Source organism: Atractosteus spatula, chromosome 20, assembly GCF_055471065.1.
Source record: "Atractosteus spatula isolate fAtrSpa1 chromosome 20, fAtrSpa1.hap1, whole genome shotgun sequence".
Lineage (NCBI taxonomy): Eukaryota > Metazoa > Chordata > Actinopteri > Semionotiformes > Lepisosteidae > Atractosteus > Atractosteus spatula.
In genome coordinates this window covers 12,601,671-12,627,198 of record NC_142725.1, presented here as the reverse complement: position 1 = coordinate 12,627,198, position 25,528 = coordinate 12,601,671, and the positions used below count along the sequence as shown (strand labels likewise).

At 46.3% G+C, this 25,528-nt stretch overlaps 1 protein-coding gene across 7 annotated transcripts in view; it reads right to left on the bottom strand.

Annotated features, from left to right (window-relative positions):
• Nucleotides 1-25,528, bottom strand: part of ubr4 (ubiquitin protein ligase E3 component n-recognin 4) — a 70,276-nt gene that overhangs the window by 17,573 nt on the left and 27,175 nt on the right. Inside the window, exons 43-84 of one of the 7 annotated variants that reach the window (XM_088937917.1) lie at nt 25,242-25,399; nt 24,578-24,749; nt 24,072-24,312; nt 23,512-23,675; nt 23,052-23,268; nt 22,447-22,663; nt 21,867-21,899; nt 21,442-21,505; nt 21,177-21,311; nt 20,527-20,701; nt 19,579-19,719; nt 19,192-19,313; nt 18,812-18,923; nt 18,382-18,512; nt 17,865-18,042; nt 17,487-17,591; nt 16,821-16,958; nt 16,401-16,569; nt 15,659-15,755; nt 14,982-15,089; nt 14,367-14,480; nt 13,500-13,709; nt 12,657-12,806; nt 11,746-11,973; nt 11,325-11,403; nt 10,642-10,866; nt 10,118-10,286; nt 9,505-9,649; nt 9,027-9,112; nt 8,662-8,749; nt 8,027-8,220; nt 7,486-7,725; nt 6,674-6,812; nt 6,069-6,194; nt 5,236-5,364; nt 4,570-4,913; nt 3,792-3,882; nt 3,440-3,524; nt 2,851-2,978; nt 2,294-2,423; nt 1,815-1,972; nt 458-567 (exon numbers count right to left, since the gene is read on the bottom strand). In XM_088937917.1, coding sequence (XP_088794043.1) covers nt 458-567; nt 1,815-1,972; nt 2,294-2,423; nt 2,851-2,978; nt 3,440-3,524; nt 3,792-3,882; nt 4,570-4,913; nt 5,236-5,364; nt 6,069-6,194; nt 6,674-6,812; nt 7,486-7,725; nt 8,027-8,220; nt 8,662-8,749; nt 9,027-9,112; nt 9,505-9,649; nt 10,118-10,286; nt 10,642-10,866; nt 11,325-11,403; nt 11,746-11,973; nt 12,657-12,806; nt 13,500-13,709; nt 14,367-14,480; nt 14,982-15,089; nt 15,659-15,755; nt 16,401-16,569; nt 16,821-16,958; nt 17,487-17,591; nt 17,865-18,042; nt 18,382-18,512; nt 18,812-18,923; nt 19,192-19,313; nt 19,579-19,719; nt 20,527-20,701; nt 21,177-21,311; nt 21,442-21,505; nt 21,867-21,899; nt 22,447-22,663; nt 23,052-23,268; nt 23,512-23,675; nt 24,072-24,312; nt 24,578-24,749; nt 25,242-25,399 — 6,245 coding nt within the window. The remainder of the gene's footprint in view (nt 1-457; nt 568-1,814; nt 1,973-2,293; nt 2,424-2,850; nt 2,979-3,439; nt 3,525-3,791; nt 3,883-4,569; nt 4,914-5,235; nt 5,365-6,068; nt 6,195-6,673; nt 6,813-7,485; nt 7,726-8,026; nt 8,221-8,661; nt 8,750-9,026; nt 9,113-9,504; nt 9,650-10,117; nt 10,287-10,641; nt 10,867-11,324; nt 11,404-11,745; nt 11,974-12,656; nt 12,807-13,499; nt 13,710-14,366; nt 14,481-14,981; nt 15,090-15,658; nt 15,756-16,400; nt 16,570-16,820; nt 16,959-17,486; nt 17,592-17,864; nt 18,043-18,381; nt 18,513-18,811; nt 18,924-19,191; nt 19,314-19,578; nt 19,720-20,526; nt 20,702-21,176; nt 21,312-21,441; nt 21,506-21,866; nt 21,900-22,446; nt 22,664-23,051; nt 23,269-23,511; nt 23,676-24,071; nt 24,313-24,577; nt 24,750-25,241; nt 25,400-25,528) is intronic. The other 6 variants (XM_088937919.1, XM_088937918.1, XM_088937922.1 and 3 more) reach the window with 6 other exon arrangements.

The following is a 25,528-nucleotide window of genomic DNA, read 5'->3' as shown; positions in this document are numbered from 1 at the left end:
AAGGAGCAGATCAGAAGCAGAAGTCAACCACACAGAAAGTCGGGAGACGGTCAAGAAGGTCTTGCTTTCTGAACAGTTCCGGCGCTGGCAAGATGGCGACAGTTTACAGAAAGCTCTCTCGTTGTGTGGCTGTTTTAATGTTTATTTATACGTTAATACTCTTGTTTTATTTCTTATTTATTGCACATCTCCAGTCATTGTTTACACGTCTGTATTGTTTACATTCAAACTATCTACATGTTTACTTGTACATTGGCTACTGTTTGTTTGTACATTGTCTTGATGCACTGTTTGCACTTTGTTTTGTTTTTTACACTTGTTTTACAATCGAGAGACTTTCTGTAAGTAAGAATTCCATTGTACCAGTACCGGTTACATATGGCAATAAAGTTCAAGTTCAAGGTTTAGCTGCCACTGGCTGGGTTTCCTCCTTGCACGGCTGGCAGCAGGGCAGTACCTGGTGAGCAGGTCCAGGACTTGCTGCTTGCGGCTGGGGATGGTGGTCAGGGCCTCCACGATGGTGCAGGCCGCTTGCCGGGCTGCCTGGGTGGCAGGAGTGAAGAGGACCTGGAAGACGAAAGGCGCACTTCCTGTGATTTGCTACCAAACCCTTGAAACAGTGACTGCCTGCCATCTTAGTCCTGAAAGTAAAGAAGCCCTAAAAACATTTCTCAAGCACCCTCCTCCAGACTGTGCAACAGAATTGGGTATTGAGTACAAATTGTTTTCAAAAGCACGGGCACCAGTCTTACATCCAACGGTTTTTAGAAAAACATCAGCCATTTACATAGTTGCTCTCAAAAAGCACAGAGGCAGCCACATATGCAAAGAGTACAGTAGAGGAGTTTATTTCCATATACATATGTACATTGGAATTCTTCTTAGCAAATTACAAACATAATAAATAACAGGAACAATAAATATGTTGTGAGATCACAGGTATGTAGTAGTGAGAAAAAAACATAGCATACCATGCAAAAGGTGCAGAGTGCAGATGTGTACTGAGTCTGAGGCACAGCAGTCAGCTGTTGAGGATGTGTTCTGCAGTAGGATAGAAGCTGTTCTTAAGTCTAGCGGTCTGTGCTTTAGTGGTGCAGTACCACTTGCCAGAGTGCAAGGGGGAGAACAGTTTGTGGTCGAGATGGTTGTGATCCTGAATGATGGATTGGCCTTTATTGCGACAGCAGATGGGGTGAATCTCACCAATTAATTCAAGTCCTATAGTCCTGTGCCGCGGCCACAGCCCCTTGTAGTGTGCCTGTCATGCATTGCAGTATTGATGTACAACACAGTGATGCCACTAGTGAGGACAGTTTCTATTCTGCTGCGGTAAAAGTTCACGAGGAACTGCTTTCCCATACCGCATTTCTTTAACCACCTCTTTATGCAAAGTGAATACAAGAAAAATGTATATGCAAAAACATTAACGAACTTTCTAACTCTTAATGACCTGCAATCCTTACACAGTTGGAACAAAGATAAAAGTCTAAGTTTTAGAAAGCTTTTACTACATTCAACACAGCACTCTGACTTTAACATGTCTGTGGGCAGAGCGGTGGCTCTGTGGCTGGAAGGTTGCCAGTTCAAATCCTGTGGCCGGCATAGGAATCCTACTTTGTTGGGACCCTGAGCAAGGCCCTTAACCCCAGCTGCTCCAGGGGCGCTGTATAAATGGCTGACCCTGCGCTCTGACCCCAAGCTTCTCTCCCTGTCTGTGTGTGTCTTATTGAGAGCAAGCTGGGGTATGCGAAAATTCAAATTCTTGATGCAAGAAATCGTATATGGCCAATAAAGTGATCTTATATTAACGCTACCTGTCGCAGCCAGTTGTTGTGTCCCAGCTTAAGGTCCAGAGGAGAGGTTCTCTTTCCCCTCTTGCTCATGAACTGCTTCCATTTCCACACATACTTCTCCATGAGGTACTGGCGCCGCGCCTCTGCCTTGCTCTGGGGCTTGGCGATGTTCTCCTGACCTGTCAAGACACAATCGCCACCTGCGTCAACACGACCTCCGGCCCCACCCCTTCATCACAGCTGCTGGACCCGAGGCGTGTGGGGCAGGGGAGGCTCGAGAAAATTACTGCCAAAATAGAAATCATCGTAAAGAGCTCTCTCCCTCAGCAAACACCGTACTTATTAATCAAGAGGATGGCCCATCATTATTCTTCGGTATTGAGGTATAAGTACTAATTTGGATGAGCATGCCTCCAAACACACTCTTTCCCCAACCCCTGAAATTGGCTCAAAAGCCAATAATTTCAGTGACAATAAAAAAAGGCATTAAAATGGTTTACCTCTGGCTGGAAGACATTTTTTCCAGGCTTCATAAGATGCCTTGGGATCCTTCTTGAGCCAGAGCTGGGCCTGTGCATGGATCTCATTGCTGTAGGGCTTGACTGTGGTCAGAGATTCAACAGCAGCATCCTAGCAGAATCGGAGAAAAATGAGCACTTAAAATTCCTTTCAGGGCTTAACCTGTCATTCTTATCAGAGATAGTATTTAGTGATTCAACAGAGCAGGTTTCATATAAACTAGAAAGTATTCATATTTGATTGGAATTTGGTAGTTTTCGACTTGCTCTTTGTAACAGACTGCTTATTCCCACCTGACAAAGCATGAGAAGAATGAAATGCACTGACTGCCTTTTTTTCTTTTCTGTCACAATATCTGCAATTCAGATGCCATGCTCACTTTTAAAAGATCTTTAGTAAAATCCTTCAAACTGTTAAACAGCATCAAACAATGAAACAATGCTTCAGATGGAACAATGCACAAACAGCTGTTACTGATTAATCCCAGGCATGTATTAGTCATCCATCACTTGGGGCTGGGATGCCTGTGAGTGTGTACCTTGTTCTTCTTGCTGGTTGGTGCTGGGGGTTTGATGAGCTTCTGCAGGATCCTCAGGCACATCAGGGTGATGTTTTCCACCACTACTGGGGTCTTGATATTCACAGCCATCAGGAACAGGCTGAGAGCTGATTGCAAGAAGCAGGGGAGATCAGATTAGTGTCGCATGTCACACACTGAAGACAATGCCTGCACAACTGTAGTGACTGTGCTGTACCAGACTCAAAGATTTTTTCTTACTTTGAAATGATCATCTGCCGCAGAAGCTAAGTATACCGTGAACTAAGAAAAGCGCACTTTAAAATGCTGTTATACACTGCCAAATCAATATGCTGCAGTCTCACGGTTATTAAGAAACTGTTTATTTGTACTGTATGTACAACCCTACCCTCACAGGAACACAGAACATCGGCAAAAAAAACAAAAGCAGTCAAAAGAATCATATTTTCTAATTAATGCAGGGTATTTGCATAATGTAACAAAGCTGATGACGATAAACCTCAGGAAAGCCCATTTCAAATACTTCACCTACAAATCTTGTATCATGAGAGAAGCTCTTGAAATAAGAAAGAGCCCGAGTTCTGCTCACCACAACGCAGGCGCAGCTCCCAGCAGCCCCCTTCTTTGGCAATGGAATCTGTCAGTAGCAGCATCTCATACTGAAGACTGCTGACCTATAAACACAACCACAGGGACACTTACAGTGTGAGAACTACCTGTACTCACTACTGCCTCCTAAAGACCAGTAACAACACTTACACAGCCCGTCCGAGTAGGGAAAACTACAGACGTTGGTGTATACAGTCACTACTACAGTCCACTTATTACTGTAGTCTTGTAATTACACTTTGAAAAAAATCTGGCTGAAATGGAAAGATGCAATAATAAAATCCTTGGATCACAGGCCACTCTAGGATACCGAAAATCCAGCTCACGCTCACCAGGTCAGGATTGGCCCAGTGTCCTTTCAGAGCAGCCGACACCTTGGCAATGATAAGGTCATTCATCTGCTGGGTGGCATCTGGATGGTCTCTGTAGCAACAGGGAGGCAAATTCTCAACACAGGACCTTCGAACCCAAGGAACGCTTCACTCTAACACAAGTACGACTGTGACCCTCCCAAGAGAGGCTGCTGATGATGTGTCTGAATAGGAACATTTTGAATTCTTAAGGAAAGTAACTAAATATAAAATTGGTCTTCTATGCCTATGTCAGTCTTAATATTGCCACCTGGCTTGCAAGTGCTTGAAACGAGGTTTCTCTCCAACTCTGGCTGATCTCAGCCTACAACTACTGGGAGTTTTAAGAACTCAGCTGGCTGATTCACACAATTGTACTCTAAGAACTGTGCACTGCAGGCCAATATTTATGCACACAAAGCAGAGGGACCAAGGGGAAGACAGCAGCAGCATATTTTATATTTAGATGACATTTTCACTAGGGTACTACCTCAGTGTGACACCACCTGTGTCCATTATGGCTGGTGTCCAAGGGAGGACATGGTACAGAGCTAAACAAAGCTGTTGACTTGAAATGTCCATTTGGCTGCTCATGGAAGTGTGTTACCATGGTCCCAATATTGCCCCATGACACAGGGCCTTTATGCAATATCTGCTTGAATCAGGTAAGAGATGAATCAAGAATATTTAAGGCTATGAGAACGGCTTTGGATGCAGCTGAGGCCTGCGGTAAGACCCAGCCGGTGCCCCCCGGGCCTACCTGGTGAGCAGGCACATGAGCTGCCGCACCTCCTCTCTCATGGCGGCCGTGCCCCTCCGCAGGTTGTACTCGAAGAGCTCGCGGATCAGGCCCTGCAGCACCAGGATCTGCCGGATGGCGCTGTTGGTGGCCAGGGCGCGCAGCAGGGTGATGCAGTGGCCCGTCACGGCCGAGGCGCAGCCGTAGCACTTGGTGGAGGAGGTGTGGCCGCAGCCCAGCACGGAGAGCGCGCGGTACTGGCTGGCGGTGAAGGTGGGCAGGGCGGCGGTGCGCGAGGACTTGGTGGCCGCCTCCCGCTGCTGCAGGTCGTACTCCAGCAGCTCCTTCCGGGACGCCAGCACTTTCTGAGGAGGACAAAGACCCACGCGGTCAGCCCAACCTGAGGGCGAGGCAGCTATTCGGAGAGGATTCTGAAATTACCGCTTTTGATCGCCATTCTCATTCCTCGAACATCCTTCTCATTCAGGGCTTAAGTTCAGACATGTTTCAGCTACTCAGCCAACAAATGAAACAATTTTAAAGAGATCTGAGGTATGGAATTTTAAATAAACACAAAGCTAAAGCCCCTTTCTACAGATAATTAAGATATCCAGCTCAGGAAAATCTCCCAAAAGATTCCTTTCCCTGCAGGGAGATGGATGCTTGCCTGTTTCGCTCTGCTCTGACCTGTATGATTTTGGAGAGCTCATCAAAGGAGGTCTTGCAGTCCCCACAGTACTCCTGGGCCAGCTGCTGGATGTACCTGTTCACACTGGCAGAGGAGGCACCCACCCCAGCCCCCGCGCCCGTGTCGTCCTGGGAACAAACAAAACACACGCCAGGCATGAGAAAGACTCTGCAGGAACAGCCTCTGGACACGGACCTCAGTTCGAAATTTTTGAACATTGCACCATTCCGGATTGAGCCTCTTTTAAAAAAAAAATTTCCTGCAGACATATCTGTGAAAATGAAAACCCAAGTCAACTCCCTGCAATCATCCCCATCAGGCTTGATCTTTAATTTCTTCACATTCAGGGCAGATTAGAGGTTTAAGATCATGTCAGCATTCAGAACTGCGACTGGTTATACTTCAGGCTATCATATACATGAAATCCTACATGGAAACGTTGGGCTATTTTGGTTACATTTTCTCCCAAGTGCAGTTAACAAACAGGGATTTAATAATTAAAACACTACATGATGGGGACAATATACTGTAAAAAAGGAGCCACCCTTCAAATGAGAGGTAAAACCAAAGCCCTGACTCTCTGAGGTCATTAAAATCCCAGGGTATTTCTCAAAAAGAGTAGGGGTGTGACCCCAATGTCCTGGCTAAAGTTCCCCTGGCCTTTACCAATCATGGCATCCTACTAATCCCCATCTCTGAACTGGCTTCATCACTCTGCTCTCCTCCCCACTGAGAGCTGGTGTGTGGGGAGCGTACTGGTGCACTTTGGCTGCTGTCACATCATCCAGGTGGGGGCTGCACGCTGGTGGTGGTGGAGGGCAGCCTGCCTTACCTGTGGCTTCTCAGGCGCTGCTTCATTCACTTTGCAGAGCAGGGTCTCCAGCTGGGGCCGGTGCCCCATGAGCTGATGGTACACACGGTCCGCCTTGTCCAGGAGCGTGTTGATGTTGGTCACGGCCTGGGAGACAAAAATCAACCAACACTCCTATCTCAACGCCAAAACACACTGCGGCTGTCCAATGGTCCTGCAGGGCTTCTGCTTGTATGGTATAAACTACCACCTACACCAGGGCCTACCTGACAGGAAGTGGTGCAGATGTCTATATCTTAGGCATGGGCATATGTAGAACCGTTTTACCTTGATACCCAACTGGCTCATTTTATAATGACCAGGTTCCTTTTCAAAATGGTCTACTATCAGACATTATTAGACAGTGATGTTTATTAATAACCCTAGCACTGCTGAATCTTAAAGTCACCATGGAAGCAGAGAACATAAAAGAATGCCTCTTCTCTTTGGGATCGCTAAGCGTTAGTGAAAATGCAACATTGTGTATGTGCAACAGTCTCTTGCAATCAAATTTCCAACGCGCCAGATAAATCAAAGTAACACTGGTTGATACTGAGTCAATCTATAACCAGGGTGCCCTTCCTCACCTTCTTCCTGTCCTCCTCGTTCTCAATGGGGTCCACAGCACAGCAGGGCTTGGCATACAGCATGAAGTCAAAGCGGGCGTATTTGCAAAAGCCACAGGCATTGCACAGGAAGGGATCCTTCTCGTCATAGTTAATAGACCTGACGAGACATGCAGCAGCTATTCATTAAATCAAAACACCCAAAGACAAGGGAAAAAAAAAATCATACCAAAACAGCCAATCTTATTCTCCAACATTGTCCTCTGGAATTTGAATTTATCTACTTGTTCTTCAGATCTGCTAAACCCTTTTGCACTTACCTAGAAATGGGCATTGTTGAACCATGCAACATTTCTCACCCTGGAACCCAGTTCCATATTAATATAATTAATATGCCCACCAATATAATTCCATATTGCCCAGTGAAGAGTTGGTACTGAATGGAGGACAGACAAAACCCTCCCTAATAAGTTCAGGGGCCTGGCCAGTGTTTTAAACCTAGGATTACCTGGCTGACTCCAGTATATCTAAACCCTGTGGTGCTCACCCACTGCTGTGGACATTGGTCACAGCACTAGCTATGCCTGGATGTTGCTACAGGGACTCCATGCCTCTATGCAGGACTGAACCTGCACTCAATCACTGGTGGCCCGCTAAGTTATTCTGAAATCTTTTAATATCTAACCTCTTCACTGATCTAATCATTTGTGCCCACGGCAAGATTTTTTAATCAGTCCCCAGGAATTAAAAGGGCCAGCCTTCCCACACCCTGGGTCGCCAACGCCCCTGTGAATAATACTTCAGGAATGTTCACGTTCGGTTCCCTCACACACCTGCACTTGTGGCACTGGTACACGTTCTCGCCACAGTTGCCACAGACCCCGGGGTTGGCGGGGACGGACGCACTGCACCGCGGGCACTGCAGGGTCTCGGTGGAGGCCTGGTAGTTCTCGTAGAAGTCGGCAAACTCGATCATCAGATTGGAGGCCACGATAGGCAGGGGGAGGTCGATCTTCACCTCCGTCTGGCCAGGGGTCAGCTGCACTTTCTTCGCTTTGTGCCAGCGAGCAGGTCTGGAGAAAAACCAGTGTTGCAATTAACCAATTATTTCACCATGCAGCCCTGAGATCTGATAAGACAGGTAACTCACTTCTTCACTCATTCTCTCAAATACTGATCATACAGGTCGGACATAAAAATACTTCACAGGAAAGTAAAATTGTGAACTGTAAGAACTTTATCTTCTTTAAGACAAAATTAATTGTAATTTTCTGGTTTTGTGAATATTTTCTCAACTTTTAAGTCCCATAAAGAGGAAGATAACTAATCGTTAGGGAACTTGCTGCAACCTACATGGAGTTCTGGGCCACTTACTTGTTTTTCAGCTCTACGATGGCCTGCACAGTCCGGTTGTTGTAGTACAGGTTAATGGTGCGAACCATTTTGGTGCGTTTCAGGTCGCCAATCTTGACGGTGACTTTGCTGATGGTGTGGCTGCCGATGAGCTTCACCACCTGTTGGGTGGTGGTGTACCGGGTGTCGACTTTGATAGAGGACAGCTTGATGTTCTGCAGATCACAGGAGAAGGACGCAATCAAGATGCATGGCACTTCAACAAAATCATCTGATCACCATCTCCTTCATTTCTTGCCAAAAACTAATTTAGAACACCAAATTATGTGTAGTTCTGTGTGTCTCTAATATCCCTCCTTTTGTTATTTCAATGTCACCACATCAGACTTTGTCCACACTAGTAGACTTAAAGTACAAGCATTTTACAACTTATAGATACTCTGGACTTCTGAACCTTTACCGATTCTGCCCTCTATAGCTTTTCCCTTTCAAAACCTCATTAAACATCAGGCAATGAAACCACTGGTGTCTTCAATCGCAGCTTATTTAAATAAATGATCCTGTTTTGTTCAGTTTTTGACCTAATTGGTACTTTTATCAAATGACTTTACTCTAGTAAAGTCTAGTAAAAGCTAGTTTTTATCACTATTACTCACAGAAAATGGCACTTCGGGATTGTTGCAGACCAGACAGGGATCACTTTCCAGGTAGTATCCATCAAACTCCACCAGTCCTGACAGAGTGCTAAGAAATGTGAAGAGCAGAGGGCAATTATTTTCTTTGTACTCAGTACCATTTTGTGTGAATGCATTTCACTCTCAATTAAAACTTATAACCACAGCGTCTATACATTTATAATTGTTTATAAATTATGAAGAAATAAAAAGTGAAAGTTGCTATGAGTGAAAAAATGAAAAACGAAAAAGGGCTCAAAAGAGAAAAGAAAATGGCAAAAAAACTAGTTGACAGTTGTGAAAACACAGAAATGTCAGTGGACAAGCCCAGTGACAGAAAAACTCACTTGTAGATGTTGGAGTTAGGATGGTTTGTGAGAATGTGGTTCTGTGTTCTCAGAATCTCAACAGCCTTCTGGGAATACTCCTTCAGCTGTTAAAATAGTGATAAAATAGTGACAGCATGAAACTGGAACTAAACCATAGTCATTGTTGCATGTATTTTAACATGCTGCAGTACATACTGTGAGGTAGAATCTCCCAGAAAATAAAATTAGGTTGACAGAAAGGGCATCTTAATCATCTTTCTTTGACACAACAAAAAGATCATTCACCTACACAACTCCTCCTTTATTTCGGAGCTTTGAGACTTAATGATTTCCATCATGAAGAAAACTTAATATCTGCTCAACACAGGGTTTTTTGGGAAACAGTTACTGCTCTTCCCACTGGGAAAGATTTAAAGGGTTGTTATTCCTTTGGAAATAACACTGTTATTAACCTAAGTCGGGAACATGAGTTTAAGAAGGCGCCACTTGCGGTTACCTTCTTCTCAGTCTGCGGAGTTTTGAGAGAGAAGTAGCCCAGGAGGTCCACGAACTGGGCGGCCTTGCGGCCGTACGCCGGGAGCTCAGGCCAGATAGCCCAGGTGAGATCCAAAAGCAGCTCCTGCTGGGATTTACCGGAGTTCCTGGAAGGGAAGAATCAATATGGAGTATCATACTCTGAAACGTCTACATGCATATCATAACGCAAATTCAATTCAAATGATCTAAATCTATAAGGAATCCTTCTGGATTAATAAGAATATCACTCAACATGGGCATGCCATTCTAACTTAAGCTTGTGTCTAAATAAAAATCACCAGTAATCATCATTTCAATGACATAGGACAATGAAGGACTTAAGCATTTTGGTTTAAAAGGAAGCAAAAGTAACAATTAAGTGGTTGTTTTATGACTGCTCCGGGGGTCAGCAATGCCCATGTTACTATTCCTGGGTATATAAATGTTAACTGGTATGAACTGCTCACTAGTGTACTTGAATTCAGAACAACACACAAAGTAACTGAAATACACAGCAGCACTAAGAGGGCACAGCAGATCATGGTCACGGACAGCACGGGTGTAACACCCATAAACTCCATGCCAGTCCATACCTGTAGATGTGCAGGGCCAGGCAGTGAGCCTGCCAGCGCACAGAGGAGGAGTTGGATTCCAGCAGGAAGCAGCGCAGGAACTGGATGAGAGTCTCCTTGTCGGCAAACTTGTTAAGCTGGCTGACCAGCGCGGTGCACAGCTGATCCTCCTGGCTGCCCACACCCTCACCTGCGGAGCACACAGATAAGACACGTCGCTCGCTACAGCACAGAGAAATGCCGCAGAATGCGTCTGCAGGGATCTTCTTCTGCAAGGCACTGCCAATGTCAGTACAGCTGGAAAAAGGTGCAGGCCTGCGAGATTTTCTAATCTGTTTCAACAAGTATACAACATATAAAGCTGAAGCTACCATACGCCCTTGATGAAATTCTTCTAGGTATGCCTGCAACTGAATATCATGCTTTAAAAGCCTACTGGGCTGTCATAAAGACAACTGTAGAAATGAAAGCCGTGTGACTGGAGTAGCCTGAGCTCCTAATACAGGGGAAATCCGGGAATGGGACCAGACTTTGCTGATGCTCACCATCCTTCTCCTTCTCCTTGTCCTCCTTCTTGCTCTTCTTGCTGGAGGACTTGCTTTGGGAACTCGACTGGGAGGTTCCTGGCGCCGCGGTGCCGGACTGCCCCGAGGACGAGGAGGCTGAGAGGACCTTACTGCCACACAGGGCGCAGGACAGCAGCTGCAGGAGCACAGGGGACACGCCCTCGTCCACCAGGAAGCTCACCTGCAGCAGGAAGTACAGCACCGCTGGAGAGAGAGAGGAAGAGAGACAGGAACAGAGTTTACCGAGTAGGACGGCCAAAAATCCACTGCAGGTACAGCAGACCCCAACTTCTATGGCCATCTCCTACATTCCCCCTATAGAAAACCCCCTCTGGGAATCTTCAGGAGGTGCCCCAAAGATACACTTCCACTCAAAGTCTAATAGTTTGGAATTAAGGACATCAGATAGGCTGCTTATAATTGGAGACTTCAATTTTATTCCGGAGATTCCTTCCAGCCAGTAAAGGTTAAAACCCCTATTCTCCCCTTTAAAAGGCCCAAACCCAACTACAGGTTCAAGGTCAAGCTCTGTTCTGGGTCTCCTGTATTCCAAATAAGGAATAATAGAGCAATACTACTACGTCAGAAACAACAGTCAGCAGAATGTTTTGATATTATGAGTGAAGTTCAAGAAATGAACTAATTAGCTCTAGAATACTTACAATCGTCCTTCATGCAAAACTTCTGCCAGTTTATAGTTCGCTGGGTGGCAATCTCAGCACAAGCTTTCAGATGCTCCATCTTAAAGAAGAAAAAAATAGTTAAAATAGATAAATGCAAGGCTTTCACATATAGTCTGTTGAGTCCATGTACGGGAGGACATACTGGAATATATATTTTTTAACAACCCTACTTTCTACGCCCCTTTCTTAACAAAGCAAAATGCACAGAAATCTTCGACAGAGCAGTCTCAATTCTGGGTCTCCCTGCAGTGGGTCAGGTGGCCAGTTTGTGTCTTTTGTTCACGTTGTTTTCAGCGACTGAGCTGTTGCATGCCTGCTCTTCATGGCCAGCAGGCCCAGCGCTGCTCTTCATGGCCAGCAGGCCCAGCGTGAGTCCAGAGCCTGTGCAGGCAGTACTCACCAGGCTGATCAGGGTGTCGTACTGCAGGGCCGAGCCGGACGTGGCGGTCACCACGCCGGCACGCAGGAAGATGCCCTGTTCCTCCAGCAGCTTCTTGATGCCTCGCACATGGGAGTCCAGCGTGTGCAGATCGCGCAGCTGGCGGTACTTCTCCTTGGAGCCGCAGATGAAGAGCAGCAGCTTGCGCACTTGACGGCGCACAAAGGGGGTCTGCTGGATCATCAGGTACTGGGGAATAAACCAACAGGACCTTCAGTCTCCAGGACACAGTATCCAGCGTTGGGCTGGACACGTCACTTTCACAAAAGGGATCTACATTTCCCACAGTGCCATAGGATTCAGAGACAACTGGGAAGCCTTTTAATATTAGCATTCAATTTAATTTAGTGCCTTTGCAGATATGCTCAAATTGGGAAAAGACATTGCTCAAAATCTGATGTTTCATTAAACATTTAGATCTGTACTAGATGCAGATATCATGACTGGATGTGTATCTTTGGGCACTTTTATGACACAGCCATGTGGGACCCAACCTCCTGGGTGCCCAGACAACACATACAGCTAATATCCGTTTTGCTTTTATAATCTAGTGTTTAATGTTCCACTTGTACAACAGAGGTGCTTATTTTCTTTTTGGCTCCCAAGACTCTGTTCCTGTGGTATCTGGCAGAAGGCAGAGTGGTTTGCCATCTTTTTCAGCATGTAATTTACCATCAAGCCCACCTTTTACTTTCAAAAGCCTTAGTGTCTTGCAGAGGTAAAAAAAAACATTCAGAACTGGCCAGAAACATATAATTAAAGAAGAGTGTTTGGCCATTCAATTCAAGCTTTGTTTCCAGCAGGAAGTGAAAGGTCAGACGGTTCATTTGAGATGGGACTCTCTCTCGGAGCCCAGCTGGCTCAGGGGTTACCTCAGACAGGAAGTAGAACCAGGAGTGGTCAAAGATGGGCGGAGGGATGCGAGGGTTGGTGTCCGCAATCTTCTTTATCTGATAGGGCAGCCGCAGAACCATCTCAGTAAGGAGCTGGGAGTATGCCTCAAAGACATCCGCAGCATGGCCCTGATTGGGACAGGAAAGGAAACTGAACATTTGTGTTTGAACTCCGGCAAGTGATCTTTCCTAAGGCCTGTCCAGATTTTCCTACACAGGTTACTTTAAGCACTTACAGAACTGTACTCTTACTATTGCATTCTTTTGACCTAATCCTTTACGGTACACACAGTATAGTAAATATATTCAAGTAGGTAACTCCTATTACAGAAAGGCATCCGAAAGCCAAATCCTGCAACTAAGATCACACCCCCCACTTCCCTTAACAATAGTCTTGTCTCCTTCTAATCCTATTCGACTTCACACCTCTCTTTCCAGTTCTCCCAGAGTGTTGATACTCCTTCTCCTCAGATCCACACCGCCTCTCAACTGCCCTGTTTTCTGTTCTCCCTTCACTATTAACTGCCAGTTTCCCTCTCTCCCTCACACCTGAAGAAGGCTCCGCAGCCAAAATGTTGTCTCTTTTCTTTTCCTTTCAGTATGGAATAAACCTTTTTCTGTTCCCATATAGTAAATATGTTGCCATTACTTCAATATATCATAACAAACCCATAACAGGATATATCAACTGGTTAATTACCATGGAAGCAGCTAATTCACTTTCATATAATATGATAACATTATCTGTATGTACCAGCCATCTAATAATCCAGTGGTTTCATTCTGGTTTAAAGACACATCACATAGACTATTGGCTCCCACCTTGACATACTGCCTGAGGAAAAAAGGGCTCATGTCAGGGGGTGAGGAGGAGGTGTGGGGTTTGAGCAGCTGGCTGGCGGCTGCCGGCTCTTCCTCTCCCTGCTGGGTCTTCCAGAACTCCAGCAGAGACTTCAGCACGTGGAGGCAGTAGTCGATGGCGCCCAGGCTGAGCAGGGCTGTGGCGGTGGCGTTGGAGATCAGCGAGGAAGACTGCAGGAGAGGGGTGGACAGCTCAACGAGAGAACAGAGGATCCTTGATCCATCTGCCGCGTCCTCTCTGGACTTTTGTTTGAATTGTTAATGTGGCTTCCACAGTACAGTCCCTCCCATACTCCTCACCGACACTGTAATTCAAAAGGCTACAAGGCAAGGTACACCCTGCATGGGACGCCAGTCCATCACTGGGCAGACACACCCACACTCACACCAGGTGAGTTTCATTTTTGTGGAAAGCTTGCGGTATTGAAAAAATGTGGAATATAAGGCTTTCTAGGAGGTTTCACTCATAAAACAAGATTTACTGTTATTAGAAAAGTAACAGGCTTTTAAATACAAAATGCTGGTACTGCTGATCTATAATCAATGGGAAAAACGGGACCCTCTGTAAAACAAGACAGAAGTCACAAACTTCAACAGATGTGAAAAAACTTTTCAGAGTCTTCCTTTGTAAGATGCAATATATTCTCATAGGGTACTTGTCTTTAGACTGAGGTAACATGTGAATGCCTTTTCTGAAATTCAGTGGTACAATGGGAGTAGAGCATTTATCCTGTCTAAGTGACCAAATACAATCCATAGTCAGAAAGTGCTGCAGTGTACATGGAGTTGGCAGGGTCTCACACAGATGCCAGTGCAGGGTCTGCATACCTCAGAAGATGACTTGGACCCTGACTTGGTACGGGACATGAACACACTCAGAAGCCTCATAATGACCAGGTGCACTTCATTCATGGGGGTGCGATCATTCTTCTTGGCAACGTCCTGAAATGTACATCAACATTTCACAATTATTTCTGAATGCATTACTTAATGTTAATGTTTAAACTTTCAAAGAAAAGGCAAAAAAATCCTTGTGCTCTTAATGCTCATATACTCAACTGAGCAAGGGCTGATGCATGCACTTCGTGGAATACACTTCCCACAGTGCAGTAGGATTCAGAGACAAGTGGGCAGCCTTTTAAAATTAAACAATCCATCATTTTATTTAAAAAATTCAATGTCAAGCAAAGAAATAAATATTTAAGTGGATCCTGTTACATTTTGGACCACACTTTGTGAGCCATTAAACTTAAAAACAAAAAAGAAACACTCACCATAGCATCCAACAACCTTATTTGGATCCCATTCTCCAATTGGGAAAAGGTGTTGCTCAAAATCTGCTCTGTTTCATTACACATAAGCAGCTCTGACCTAGAAGCTGAATCATAACTGGAGGTGTATTTGTGGGCATTCTAAAACACAGCCATGTGGGATCGATCCTACCTTCTTGTGCATTCCCAGCTCAGCGATGAGCTGAGACAGGAGGTCATCCAGAGCACCCTTATCCTTCTCATCATCCCCGTCCAGGTCTGCGGTCAGCATCAGGATCACCTGCGAGACGCATCCACAGACTGAAGGAGTGCACCCACAGCACTGACCAAGACGAGCCCAGGCTCATTGCAAACAGACACGTAATGTAACACTGCTTCCAGTGAGACAATATTTTACACTATACTTGTAGGATGCACACATTTATAGACTATTACAAATGACAAACTCGTTGAACTTTGGGTTGAAAATTATTATGGTAAAGGAACAGATAAAAATCTTACCCCTTTTCATGTTATTGTACAAGAACTCGAATTGGCTAACTGAATCAGACATCATCTTTAAAATAACTGATCCATTCCTCGTTGAGAGCTTTAAACTGGTTTTGTAAAGGGATGATGCCAGTTGATATTTTCTAAACCAGGAGATGCCAAAAAGAATTTTGGCCAGCACGATCCTCGGTGGTGCTTTTGGTTAAATTACACCTGCTTTAAATGTTTTTATTGCATGAGGCATGAGTTTCACTGTAGTATGCCCTTTAATCTGAATAAAGTTCAGTATGCCACAATTAAAATGGGATAACAATTCCCCTACAAAGGCATTCTCCCTGGGTCCTTGCCGTTCTGCCTCACCTGCATGTATGGGATCGCGCGGACTCCCCCGACACTGTGCAGCTGAGGGAGGTGCTGCAGGAGCCGCTCCAACAGCATCAGGCGCACCATGTGGAGCCTGCGCACAGCGAGAGAAGCAGACAAGTGCCTCAGCTGCTGCTCTTAACATCAATAAACAGTGAAAGCTGAACGTGAAGCAATAAGCTAAAGATCACTTTAGTGGCCATACACAATTTCTTGTATTAGGAATTTGTCTTTTCCGCATATCCCATCATGCTCTCCAATGGTCAGCCATTTATTCGGTGCCCCTGGGTTAAGGGCCTTGCTCAGGGGCCCAATGGACTAGGATTCCTCTGCTGACGGCGGGATACGAACCGGCAACCTTCCAGCCACAGGCGCAGATCCTGAGCCACAGAGCCACCGCTCCGCCCCCCACCCCACTTTTTAAGATCACTTTATTGGCCATATACAATTGCTTGTAATAGGAATTGGTCTAGTTAGTTATTAAAAAAAGAGGATTTAGGTCACTGGGACCAGAAGAGCCGTCCTCCTTTGCCCTGTTTATCCAGTAAGAACTGCCACTCTGGAATGACCATTCATCCCACCTGTGCCCATTAGTTTAAATCACTGGATTTCTTCCAGTAGAAGAGGAAAAAAAAAAATCAGATGAGCCGGGCTCTGGAAACTGCTGGCTGGTGAGATCTCAAGGAAAGCAGCCTGCGATGCCAGCGCCCAGCCTGGGTGGGCGGGCGGGCGGGCTCACCTGTTGCTGGTGTGGATGTCGCCCTCCGTCTCGCCCTCGCCCTCGGAGCCCTCGCCCTCCTGCTGGGCCGTGGTGGTGCTGATGGCCCCGGTGCTGGAGCTCACGCTGCCAGGCCCGGCGGGGTGCCCCTCGGCCGCCGTGTCCCCGTAGGCACTGCTGCGGCCCGAGACTGAACGACAGCAAGCGAGGCCGCGAGTCAGGGCGGGCGGGCGGGCATCGAAACGCCCCCCACAACACCCCGGGCACTCAGAGAGACACGACGGGCAGGCGGAACAACACGCTTCAAATTGTCGAGAACGCAAAGACACCCATTTTCAGCCATAATCTTAAGCACGCCGAAACCAAGAGTGGCCACTTCCCGCTAGTGTTGGTTTTTTTGGGGTGTTGATTGAGGGGCTCTTTCAATTGGGTGCGTCTTACCGCTGTGCTCGCCCGCCACAGAGTCCACGGCGCTGCCCCCGCTCTCCGAGCCCACGCTGCCCCCGTGCTCGGCCGGCGAGGTGCGCAGGGTAGAGCCGTCTGTGGCGGCCGTGCTGCCCTCGTCGTCGGAGGCTGGAGCTGAAAGCATAACCAGAGCTGTTACAGGAAAAACACGGGGACCTTCTGTAAGAACAGGGCAGGGGGAAGCCCACCAAGCGCCAACGCCCGCATGCTCCCCTTTCAGAAAGCGCAAATATCAGGATATTTTTCTTTCCCCATTAGTTAATGAGGGGGGCACAATGACATCCTCACTTGATACTTACAATATGCTTGACTGCTAATGCCAGATCATGGCTGGTACTCCGGTAACTGATGCACTCATATGGATGGCTTATTAAAAAAAGTGAGGTTTATTTTAATTGTTTTTAAATTCACCCCATTTGAGGACGTAGAAGCAGGAAAGGGTTTAAAGGGTTACATAACAAATAATAATTTGAAAAAGAACAGATTCTGAGATTTATGAGAAAGACGCAATTATAAACCTTATAAGCACGGCAGCATGCCACGATGGGGACAAAGACTGGAATGCAGTAAAAATATTAAATAAGTCCCGGGCCACCAGGACGTGCACGCGCTTGTACATGGAGGAGAGGCTGAGCTGATTACCTGACGCCGTGGTGTCTGAGAGGGTCCCAGCGTCCAGCGAGGAGGAGCTGGGGGCCTGGCCGGACAGGCCCAGGCTCTGCAGGCCCAGTGCGCTGCTGCTGCTGCCTGCAGCACGACAGCGGACAATCCCAGAGTCACAATCCCAGAGCACCCACTTACACACCCCTCCGCCGCCAGTCTCAGACCCGCCCAGTAGCTACAGGAAATATTTCTACCTCGTGCAGCAGTAGCGTTTTCACTGAGCTTAACGTGACAACTCAGAGGTTGCTTGAAATGCTTAAAAATAAGGGTACGTTCTTATGCTGCAAACTAGAATCTGACCTAATTTAAGGTCTTCAGAATAAACCATTTAATTGTATTCGAGAGAGGGCCAGTGACCTTGCTGATCTTGCTGCAGGCTGAGTGCAATGGCCAGCTCCACCATCGTCTCGTCGTCGGCGTCGGGAGGGATGTCCAGCATCGGCGGGAAGCCCTCTGCTCCGGCGAGCAGCGCCTCCAGCGGCGAGGGGTTGCCATTGTTCACATTCTCCGCGGACTCTAAAACCATCGACTCCGACTGCGACAGGAACAGGAACAGGAGGAGGGAATTATATAACAACTGTCTGCCTGCGTGTCTGCCAGGCTGGCAAGCCCAGAGAAACACAAATAAGTTGGCATCAAGTTACCGGAACGTGCGTGAAGATCAGCAATTTGTTTTCTTACAATGGAAGAATCAAAGCACGGCCATTGTATCCCAGGTCACTCTCATGTTCAGGGCCTGCAGTTTGGATTCTAACCTTGAGACAAGCACGTAACCTACATTTAACGAGCTCTGGGATGGCTCTTTGGAATGCTGGAATCCTGCACACAAGGGGCACGGAGCACGGATTGTAGCTACCGTCTCGGCCGAACTCACCACCATCTCGAAATCCCCGTGATCCACTTCACTCTGCTCTTGGCTCTCCTGTCTGCCGCCCTCCCCACCGGACATCCCAGCTGGCTGCATCTTCTCGTCTGCGTCGTCATCGTCGTCGTCGTCTTTATCTCCTGCAAGGGTTCACGAGAGCACAGGCTCAGAACACCCGAGAGAGATCGGCCTTATTACTTCAGAGTTGTAAAAGTTTTGGGACCGAGTCAGAAACATTCCCCAAATAACAAAACAGAGCCAGGAAAAGACTTACAACATCTTTGTAACCCACAAAGCAAAAAAAACAGCAACACGGCAAAATAGAGTTTATATAAGCTCTCAGACACAAGAGGAGCTGTAGAATGTAATGTCTACTCCCCACAGGCAGTTTAGTTTCCAGTGTTATTTTTTCAGGGATTACCGTCCACACATGACTTACCCATAGGCGTGTTGGAGCGAGGAGGAGAGGGCAAGGTCACATGTCTGCGTTTGTTCCTGGGTCTCAGAACTCGAATCAGGGCTTGCTTGCAGGCAAAGCTCACAGACGTGTCCTGCAATTCAGATACATGGTTCCGACTTTGGCATATTTCTCTTGAATACTGAATTAACAATACTGCACAAACTCAATTCAGCAAGAAGAAACTGGCTGATGCCAATTACTAAACCTAGGAATTACTGGCAATCAAGGAATGTGTACCAGCACAGACGTAAGTTTTTCCATTTAAGAAAAGCCAAAAATGCAAAAGTAAAAAACCTATTAGTTCTAGTTAAAAAAAAATCTAAATCATTTAATTTATATTTCATTAAAAAAACACTTACAGGGCACAACAACATCTGCATGTAGATTTTGGAGGCGACATTGATGCAGTCCAGCTCACAGGTGCAGTATCCATGAATGATATCCACTAGAGCATTCACTGTGGCCTCAATGTGTGTCAAACCTGAATTAAAATAAGAGATTGAGACCACTTCACCAACAGATGTGTATAAACTTCCTAAAAGGCTTAAACTTTTGAAACCTTCAAAAGCCTTTAAATGTGGCATGAAAACATTTTTTATGTCATTTTTATTTCTATTATAATTGCATAAACATATACATTTAACACATTTGCTTTGATTTATTGTATAACGCATTAAAAACGAGTTGCTTTATAAAAAGATTACTACTAATAGCGGATACAATATCAGATTGGAGCAACCGCTTACCAGGCAAGCAAGCTGGAGCCAGGAATGCGTTCTTGGGTTTTAAAGCATGGAGCTTCCAGAAGTTATTGACCAGCTGCATGATGAAGTTACAGCCTTCACTCTCCAAAGGCCTCTGGGTCTCCCTGCTCTCCTCTGATGTGTCTGAGGAAACACGCACCATGTGCACATCAAAATACCACCTTCTGGAATGAAAATGCTTCCACTAAATCCATTTTCAAACCATTTCCAAGTGTTGGACAATCACAAAACCCTGGTCAGCTGCCACAAAGGAGCTTTTTCAAATCAGGGGGAACACTTGAACCCAAGTTGGAAAAACCCACATAAGACAAGCCAGCCCATAGAAGAGTGGACTTTTAAAGAGGAACTGCAGTCCCAATTTCTCAGACCAGTTAAGTCTCAGTATCAAAATAAATTAATTGGCATTGCAATTTTTTCTATAAATCGTTGCCATGTTGCAAACTCGCATTCCAGTTCCCACGAATTGCCACGCAGTGCGGACCTTCCTGCTCACCAGTCACTAATGACTAATGTGATGTACAGGTTGTGCAGCAGACATTTCACTGCAGAAATGATCCAACGGGATCTGCACGCAGAGTTAACAAGGGGTATTTGTTGGCAAAACCGTCTCGAAGTCGAGAGCAATATTTCTATTGGATTGAGAGAGATGTATTCACAAGCCTGCTCGTTGACTGCAGCCTCACTAGAAGTTTTGTTGCCTCATCCTGAATCACAGAACATGGCGGATTCTGTAATGTAAATTGGAGGTTTTAAACATTACTGTGTACATTTTACTTTGTGTGGTTTGAAATGCACTCATTAACGTGGATTCTTTCTAACCCCAAAATATAAAAACAGTGTTGCAGTTCCCCTTTAGGGGTGTGGGAAGGCAAATGGACAGAACCGCTGACTGGTAGTGGCTCAGAGGCAGGGCAAGGGGAGGTGCAGTACCTGCGTCAGTGTGAGGCAGCTTGGACTCGGTGAAGTGCACCAGGTTGTTGGGCCTCATGATGGCAATGGAGCGCGCGGTGATCACCAGTCTCTGGAACACCTCAGGGTCCAGGTCCTTCCCATCCCTACTGCAGGCGTTCAGACACTGCACTGCGTTGCTCAGCAGGGACTGGTCCTGCCAACACGACGAGCATCCCCAAGATAAACAGGAGCCAAAGAAATTGACAAGCACTCCCGATACACCTAAGCACTCTCCTGTGACTGCTTTCAGACCTCATCCCATATCCATAACACATTTTAACAAGAAAAGCTGTCACACCAATTCAAACACAATACAATGACTCTGCAACATGTTCTTTTGTCATGCAGGCCCAGCAGTCTTTTTTTACATATTGAAAGAATGTGAAGTATTTGTCTTTTTGTAAAACTTTTCCAGTAATTCCAGTGTACTACAAAAAAATGCCATGGACATGGCTCATAGTCCTTCAAAGAAGGTAATCACATTTGTTTTGCCTTAAACAGTGAGGTCTCCGATTAAGCTTAGGGAACACTGTACCAAAATGCAGCGAAAAAGGATTAGACAGGTAATGTGCCTACACACTACACACAGGAGAAAAGCAGATGCTAAGTGTGCCTCCAGCACAGAGTACCTTATGGTTGTGGTAGGCTGAGCGGCTCGTGTGCAGGCTGGCCAGCAGGCCCTTGGTTTGCTGCTGGACCCCAGCTGGAGTGGGCATGGACAGGAGCAGGGTGGCTAAGTCCAGAGCAGCAGATTTGTTCTTCTCCTGTATGGCACCGAAACGAAAAGACAACATCAGTCTGGCTTGCGTTTTTCTTCTTCCCCGATCTTCCAAAAATCACAAGGCTGATCAGAAGGAAAGGGTTAATCGTGTTTCTTTTCAACGATCCACTCACCTTTTCCGTTGTGGTTCCGACAGCAAAGCAACTTTCGAGGGCTTCCAGGGAGCTCACCACCAACCTGGCAACCAGACACATTCAGACGCAGTGAGGATGCAGCCTAATCCCTACGTGCTTCTACAGAGGGCAGGCAACTCCGGAAATGCCAAAACACAAAACCCTGCTGCCGTTTATAATGAGATTTTGGAACATACTTGTTAAATGTTTCTTAAAACAACCAGCATACATTTCCAAGGAATGTCAGAAATATGTATTAGATTAACTCAGCTTTGGAGTTTGCTCAATAATTAAGCTGCTTTAAATACAATTGTATTGCTAGAAATCTCAATATGTGCTCATTCAGGTAAATATGCTGGCTGGTGCTGCTTTTTATTTTACCCACACACACCACGCAAACGAGCAGAGAAAGGGGGGTTACTAACCGGTCCAAAGTTGATAAGGACTCAGTTTCACAACTTTTTTTGGGGGGGTGGGGGGGGCAAAGAAAAAGAAAAATGTGTGAGGATCACAGAATGAAACAAGTCCAAATGGCTTCATGTACACAGAGGCAATGCAAACATGTAGCAGTCTCATGAGGGCAGCCATGCACTGAGAAAACCACCACACACGCCCAGACCGCTGTAATACGCAAGACATCCTGTTTTTCCAACTCCTAAGCTTAACAGGCTATCTTTTGCTCAGACAATGAATATCTGAGACTATGAAATTACAAGACGCACACCTCAAAACAGCTTATTGCCAATTGGGTTATATAAACAGGAGCTAGGATGTTACGGACTAGCGTGCCCTTTTCAAAAACATAAGCACAAATGGGTTAAGAAAAGCCATGAACAATCGTGAGGAATTCAGGTGTGCGTGAATTACAGCATTTTGCTTTTTTATACCAATGTAGCAGCAGCTTTGGAACGATTCCCTACCATTTCCCTATGAGAAAAAGCAGACAGCGCTGATCCTTTATGAACCAGGTTATGCGAGACACAGGGCCAAGTTTCCTCGGCTCACCTTTCCAGCACTGTGCCGCTGGCGGACGCCGGCGTCACGATGTCGCTGTCCCCCGTGCCGTTGCCCTGATTGAGGTTGGGGCTGCAGACGTTGTTGACCGAGGCCGAGGGGAAGTCTTCGGGGGGCTCGTCGGGCCAGCCGAACTGCTCCTTGGTCTTCCCGTAGATCTTGATGGAGTCCAGCATGGTGACGCCGGCGGGGTCCACCGACGCCCCAACTGAGGAGGGGCGGGACAAGGGAGGACCCGCTCAGGTTAGGAACGTCAATCAAGTGGCACTGAGTGTAGCGGCGAGCTCAGCTCCAGCTCAGTTATAAGCTTTTAACAAACAGCTTTCAATGGCTGTGAGCGCAACATTTAAGAGGAATGCATGCCAGTGTGAACAGAACTTCCATATTTAAATAAAGCTTTTATACAAATGTGTATATACATCTTTCACGGATCTATTTTGAATGATCACAGCAGTTGTGAGACATGCTTCACAGCACATGAGCCGGCTGCAGTACATAAAGGAAACGGGGACTTCCTGAAAGCCGACCGCCACCGTGGAGGAGGGGAAAGAGGGGATCTCGATTGGAGGCCAGAGGGAGAGACCAGTGGCACTTACTGAATATGGAGAGCTTCTTGTCCGCCTGCAGGGCCTCCTCACGGGTGAAGGGGAAGTCAAACCAGCGAGAGCGGGTCAGGTTCATCTGCATGGTGCGACCGAAAATCTCCAGGTAGGATGGCGCTCTCTCGATGGCCTGGGTGCCCACCTGCACCCGCATGCCCGTCATCACCATGGAGCTGTTGTTATTGACCACCTCTATTGTAAAGCCCCCGGGCTGGACAGAGCAGAGGGACAGAGAGAGAATGAGGTGGGCGGCTGAAACGAAGAACATTTCATGCAAAAGCACCAATATTTGCAAAAAAACAGAAGTCGCTGCTCAACTCAAAAGGGAAAAGAACAGACGCCCACAAGTCTCCTCTTTCATCAGCTTTAGAAAAACATTTGCCTGGTCCTGCCTTCCTGTTGAATAGCCATTTCTACAGAAAACCGTTTACCGCCGGTCAGCATTTGCCCCCACCTTGGTGTTGGCAACGTACATCCCAGTGGAGTTCAGCCTGTGCTTTATCTGCTGAGCGTTATACACCTGCAGCAGATCATTGCCTCCAAACTCCACCTCAGTCAGCTGCTGGTTGTGCTCAAAGAAATCCACAGGGAAGGTGACCTGGCTGGTGGTGCGAGTGGCTGGAATGAGAAGAGGGGAGCTGGCTCAGAAGCACTACGATGCATTCACCACACAGTTAACAGGAACTCAAGAACATGACATCTACTGACATGTAACGCAATGCCATTCTATTCTACTGTCTGTGTGGCGTTAGGCACTATCATTCCTGTATATCCTCCTATAAAAAGCACTGCAATTATCACTTTCTAGTGTGATGTTAAAGAGACTAGTGTGCTGCCACAATACGAAATCTGAATCAGGAATGTACATAAGTAAGACTTGCCTGTGTGCTGCCACAATATGATATTTAAATCAAGAGTGTACATAAGGCTGACAAGCCTCTCTAATATCTGTAGCCATACAAGCCGACATAGATAAGGTATTGGCTGAACAAACGTAATAAAAAAAATAATTACAGTATTCCCAGGCATGAGATTCTGTACCCTTGCCCTTACTGGCAGCGGCGGCCTTGCGCTTGCGGACGGGTTTCATGATGCTGATGACGCTGCTGGGCTGCAGCGAGGGCTGCAGCCAGTAGGAGGTGTTGTCCACATTCGCCATGTAGATCCTCAGGCTGCCGTCCTCGCACAGCAGGATCATGGTCGTTCTCTGCTGGTCGTTGCTCGCCGTGTGGCGGATCGCCACCATGTCCTGAATCTGGCACAGAGACAGTTAAATGCAATCATACTGCATTAAGTGTCGTGTCCATCTTTAAACCCATGTGGGTTGAAATGGTATGAAAAAACCCATAATGATCGTCTTGATTGCCTAGCGCTACATCGTTTGAAGTTACGTTAGCCACCATGAGGAAATTCAAAGAACCGGTGGTGAACAGTAGTGTGTATCAAAGCAAAATAAGATCCACATAAACTGTCTGTTTTTTTAAGCAAGCATGTACATATTATAACAGTTCTTAACAGACCTTGGCTTTGGCAGGAAGGGTCTTGATCTCCTGAATGAGAAAGGTGTCTGGCTTGACCATTATGACCAACGGGATCCCAGTAGTTTGCTGAACACAGCACACTAGCCCAGGATGGTTCATCACTTCTGACCACTGGCACAGGGCTGGAGAGGTCTTACTGCCACCGTTAGAGCTGTAATAGACAGGAACTTGAGTGTTCTTGGAATTCAAAATGACAGTTCTAAATCTAGGGATTTTTATTACTCAATTTGGCATGAAGGCCATTCTTGTGTCTCAGACAGGAATTCTGGAGGGCAGTCATGCATTTCTAATAACACGAGCAGATTGCAAGCCACAGACTGAAAAGGAGTCAAGATATTGCCAGCTTTTAATACTGAAGAGTAGAGACAGAGAAGAAGATAACTATAAGAACATGACAAGAATTCTGGGAGAACTCTAGCAGATGAGTGTTACACTAAAAATGGAAAACAGGCTTAATATTGTGAACTACTGCCCGGACAATTTAATATATGACCTATTATTTTCAACAAAATATACACTTCATGATTAACTTACAGAACTGTGGGCAATTAATCTTTTTGAGAACATCTCAAATTCAAGCCACCATATTATCATCCTCCAAGAGATTTTTCTAACCGAATGTTCGCTAGAGTGGGTGGCTTACCTCTTGACATTGATGGTGAAAAGCCGCTGCATCTCCATGGTGCTGCGGCTGACGGTGGCAGCAAAGGACTTGCCCTGACCGTAGCTGAAGAAGAGCATCTGCAGCACGTGGGAGTAATAGACCGACACGCCCCCTCCTGCCACCTGCCCATTGCTGTCCTGCAATCAAAACCACACAGCGCTGCATGAGGCCCCAAGCCTAGCCAACAACGCCCGGCGACTACAGAGGGAGAAATCCAAAACTGAAGCATGAAGGCTTTACATCTTTAAAATGTTTTTTTTTTGGTT